Below are 2,417 nucleotides of genomic sequence, written 5' to 3' on the forward strand. Positions count from 1 at the left end.
ACAAGCGGCCTCAGGGGCGTGTGCAGAGGGACCGCGCCGCCCAGTGCCAGCGCGCGCCGCATGTCGACTTCCAGCAGGTCCAGGCAGCCGGAGAAGGCCACCCAGAGGCGCTCGAATTCGGCGCGCTCCTCGGCTCCCACGCCTTTGTCGCGCCGCGCGACCGTCAGCCCCCGGCCGCGGGTGGCCACCGCCAGCTCCTGAGCCTTCTGGCGCGTCTTCTGCAGCTCCTCCCGCAGGTTCTGCGAGCCCGCCGAGCCGCCGACGGTCAGCACGAGGTGGTGGTAGCACGCGGTTGCCTTGTTGAGCGCGTCTAGTAGTGCCTTGCACTCTTCCCTTGCCATAGCGGTGCGCTCCAGCGCAGTCCGACCGCCCGCGCCCTGGTCGGCTTCAAATCTTCAGCGCGACAGTACGCGTCCACCTCCGCTGCCGGCTCCGGGCCGGGCTGCCGGAACGCTCCTCATGGCTGGTGACTCGCTCGGCACTGCCGCGGCGGTCGAAGGAGCCTGACCGGAACCCGCGACGTGCGCCTCCGCAGAAAAGGGGTGGAGAGGGAGTCGCGTTAGCTGTCTCCGGTCCGCTCGTCCATCCTCTCCAGATGCGCTTCGAATCACACGTCGTGTCTCTGCACAGCCCTTGACTCCACTGTGGCTGCCTGCAAAGCTAGGGGTGCGGTCCCGGTCCCCATTCTCCTCCGGTGCGGACCCTGGGGCTAGCAGGGCAGCTTGAGCCGCGCGCTCCGCCTTAGCGGCTGCCAAGGGCAGCCGGGGCGGGGTTCCTCGGACCCGCCACAACCTGTCCTCCCCCGGTGCTTCCACCCCTTAGATCAGTGGTAGGCGGGGCCCCGCGCGAGGTCACGTGTGGGTCTCCAGTCTCTCCCTCCTCTGTACCCCATTACAGTTTTGGAATGTTAGCATTCAGCGGATCCAACCCTTCCCTAGTTTACAGATGGGAAAAATGAGGCCCAGGACTTCTCGCTCACGAAAAGTCTATGCTAATATGGGGACTAGAACTCAGGGACACTGTCTCTCCGACCCTGCTAGCGAAAGGGAGTGCTGTGTCTCATAGGACTGGGCACCTCCGTCCTCCAAAGCAAGCAGTGAAGAGCGACCCCCAGGGCGGCACGGTTCCGGTGTCCGGTTCTTCTCCCTCGCGGTCCAGCCCACTTTCAAGCTACCGGGCTTGGACCCCACCCCTAATGTCAGATCTGCTCTCGGCCCCGCCCCCTCCCGTTCTGGGCACGCGCAGTTAGTGTCTCGGGGCGGAGCCAGCATGAGTAGGAAGCGCGGTGAGTTGCCTGAGCCCCACCCCTGGCTGGGCTGGATACAATGATTGCTCTGCGTACATGTCACTCTGGATAAGGACAGCCGCTCATTGGGCCGATTGGAGGCCTTGGGGCGACGCCCCGCCCAACGGCTGAGTAAGGGGTGGGCTGTGGAGCTGAGCCACCGCGCAGGGGTGGTGGGCCGTGAGGTCCGATCCGAGGGGCCCAGAGGTGCTGCCGCCGCGCCGAAATGGGCTAGGAGCAAAACTATGTAGCTTTTTAAGTAAGTGCCTTCCGGTTGTTTCTTTCAGCACCTCTTCTTCCTCGGGACATCTGCGCCTCCAGGCCCGGAGGCCGGGCGGGGCCTTGGAGGGAAGGGGGAGGGGCTCCCTGCAGCCGGCGCCCGGGGCTGAGCTGGCGGGCCCCTGCGGGTCCCCCGGGATGGGCCGCCCCGCTCGCCCTTCTCGCTCCTGTCTGCAGCCGGGCACGCTCTGCCCACGGCGCTCCTCGTGCCCAGAGGGAGGGGAGGCGGCGAAGAATGTGCCCTGTGATCCCCGAGGCTCCGGGACTTGCCGGCGCGTCCCGAGTCCGATGAGCTGGAATTTGGGGGCAGTGGGCGGGGCGTCGCTTGCGCGCAAAGTCCCCTAGGGTTTCCTTGCAGCTTGCGGGGGAGGGTGGAGGGAAGCTGTGGGTGTAGGTCGGACCCGCGGGCCAGGTTGTTGTGGTCCGCAGGGGTGATGAAGGCGTGGGGGCGGAGGGAAATCCCTGCCTGTCGTCCTTTCGCCGGGCCAGGTCTCTTCGTCCTGGTAGGTAAAGATTACTTCAGGAAAACTCACAAGCACCAAGAGATACCCGGACTCTAGGTCTATTCAGATTTTTCGTTGAAAATGGACTGCTGGTGGAGCAGGAGCCAGGCCGTGCTTTCTGGCCACCTTTCGAGGTGCATGGGTCTTAGGCACTCGTGGGCCAAGCAGCGAGTTACCGAGTTCTCGTTGAGTGCTTAGGACGGACGTTGGGGGAGTGAGGGATGGCAAGACTGGAGGAACTCAGGTTGCAAGCCAGCTGGGATTTCTCTAAATGTATGGGCTTGGGGAGAGAGGCCCCTCTTTTGAGTCAAGAATGCACTCTTCCTGGCCAGCCAGTGGCACGGGGGGTA

General features: G+C 64.7%; 2 protein-coding genes across 2 annotated transcripts in view; one reads left to right on the forward strand and one right to left on the reverse strand.

Moving 5' to 3' along the window:
- The window catches only part of RGS9BP (regulator of G protein signaling 9 binding protein), a 2,479-nt gene extending 1,709 nt beyond the window's left edge, over positions 1-770 (reverse strand). The window contains 1 exon segment of the mRNA XM_006172391.3: positions 2-770. Coding sequence (XP_006172453.1) covers positions 2-341 — 340 coding nt within the window. The 5' untranslated portion in view covers positions 342-770.
- Positions 771-1,412: 642 nt separating this feature from the next.
- ANKRD27 (ankyrin repeat domain 27) overlaps positions 1,413-2,417 on the forward strand; it is a gene marked incomplete in the record, with an annotated part of 85,726 nt that continues 84,721 nt past the window's right edge. The window contains 1 exon segment of the mRNA XM_027768071.1: positions 1,413-1,544.

The sequence above is a fragment of the Tupaia chinensis genome, unplaced genomic scaffold, assembly GCF_000334495.1.
Source record: "Tupaia chinensis unplaced genomic scaffold, TupChi_1.0 Scaffold145396_1, whole genome shotgun sequence".
Classification (NCBI taxonomy): domain Eukaryota; kingdom Metazoa; phylum Chordata; class Mammalia; order Scandentia; family Tupaiidae; genus Tupaia; species Tupaia belangeri.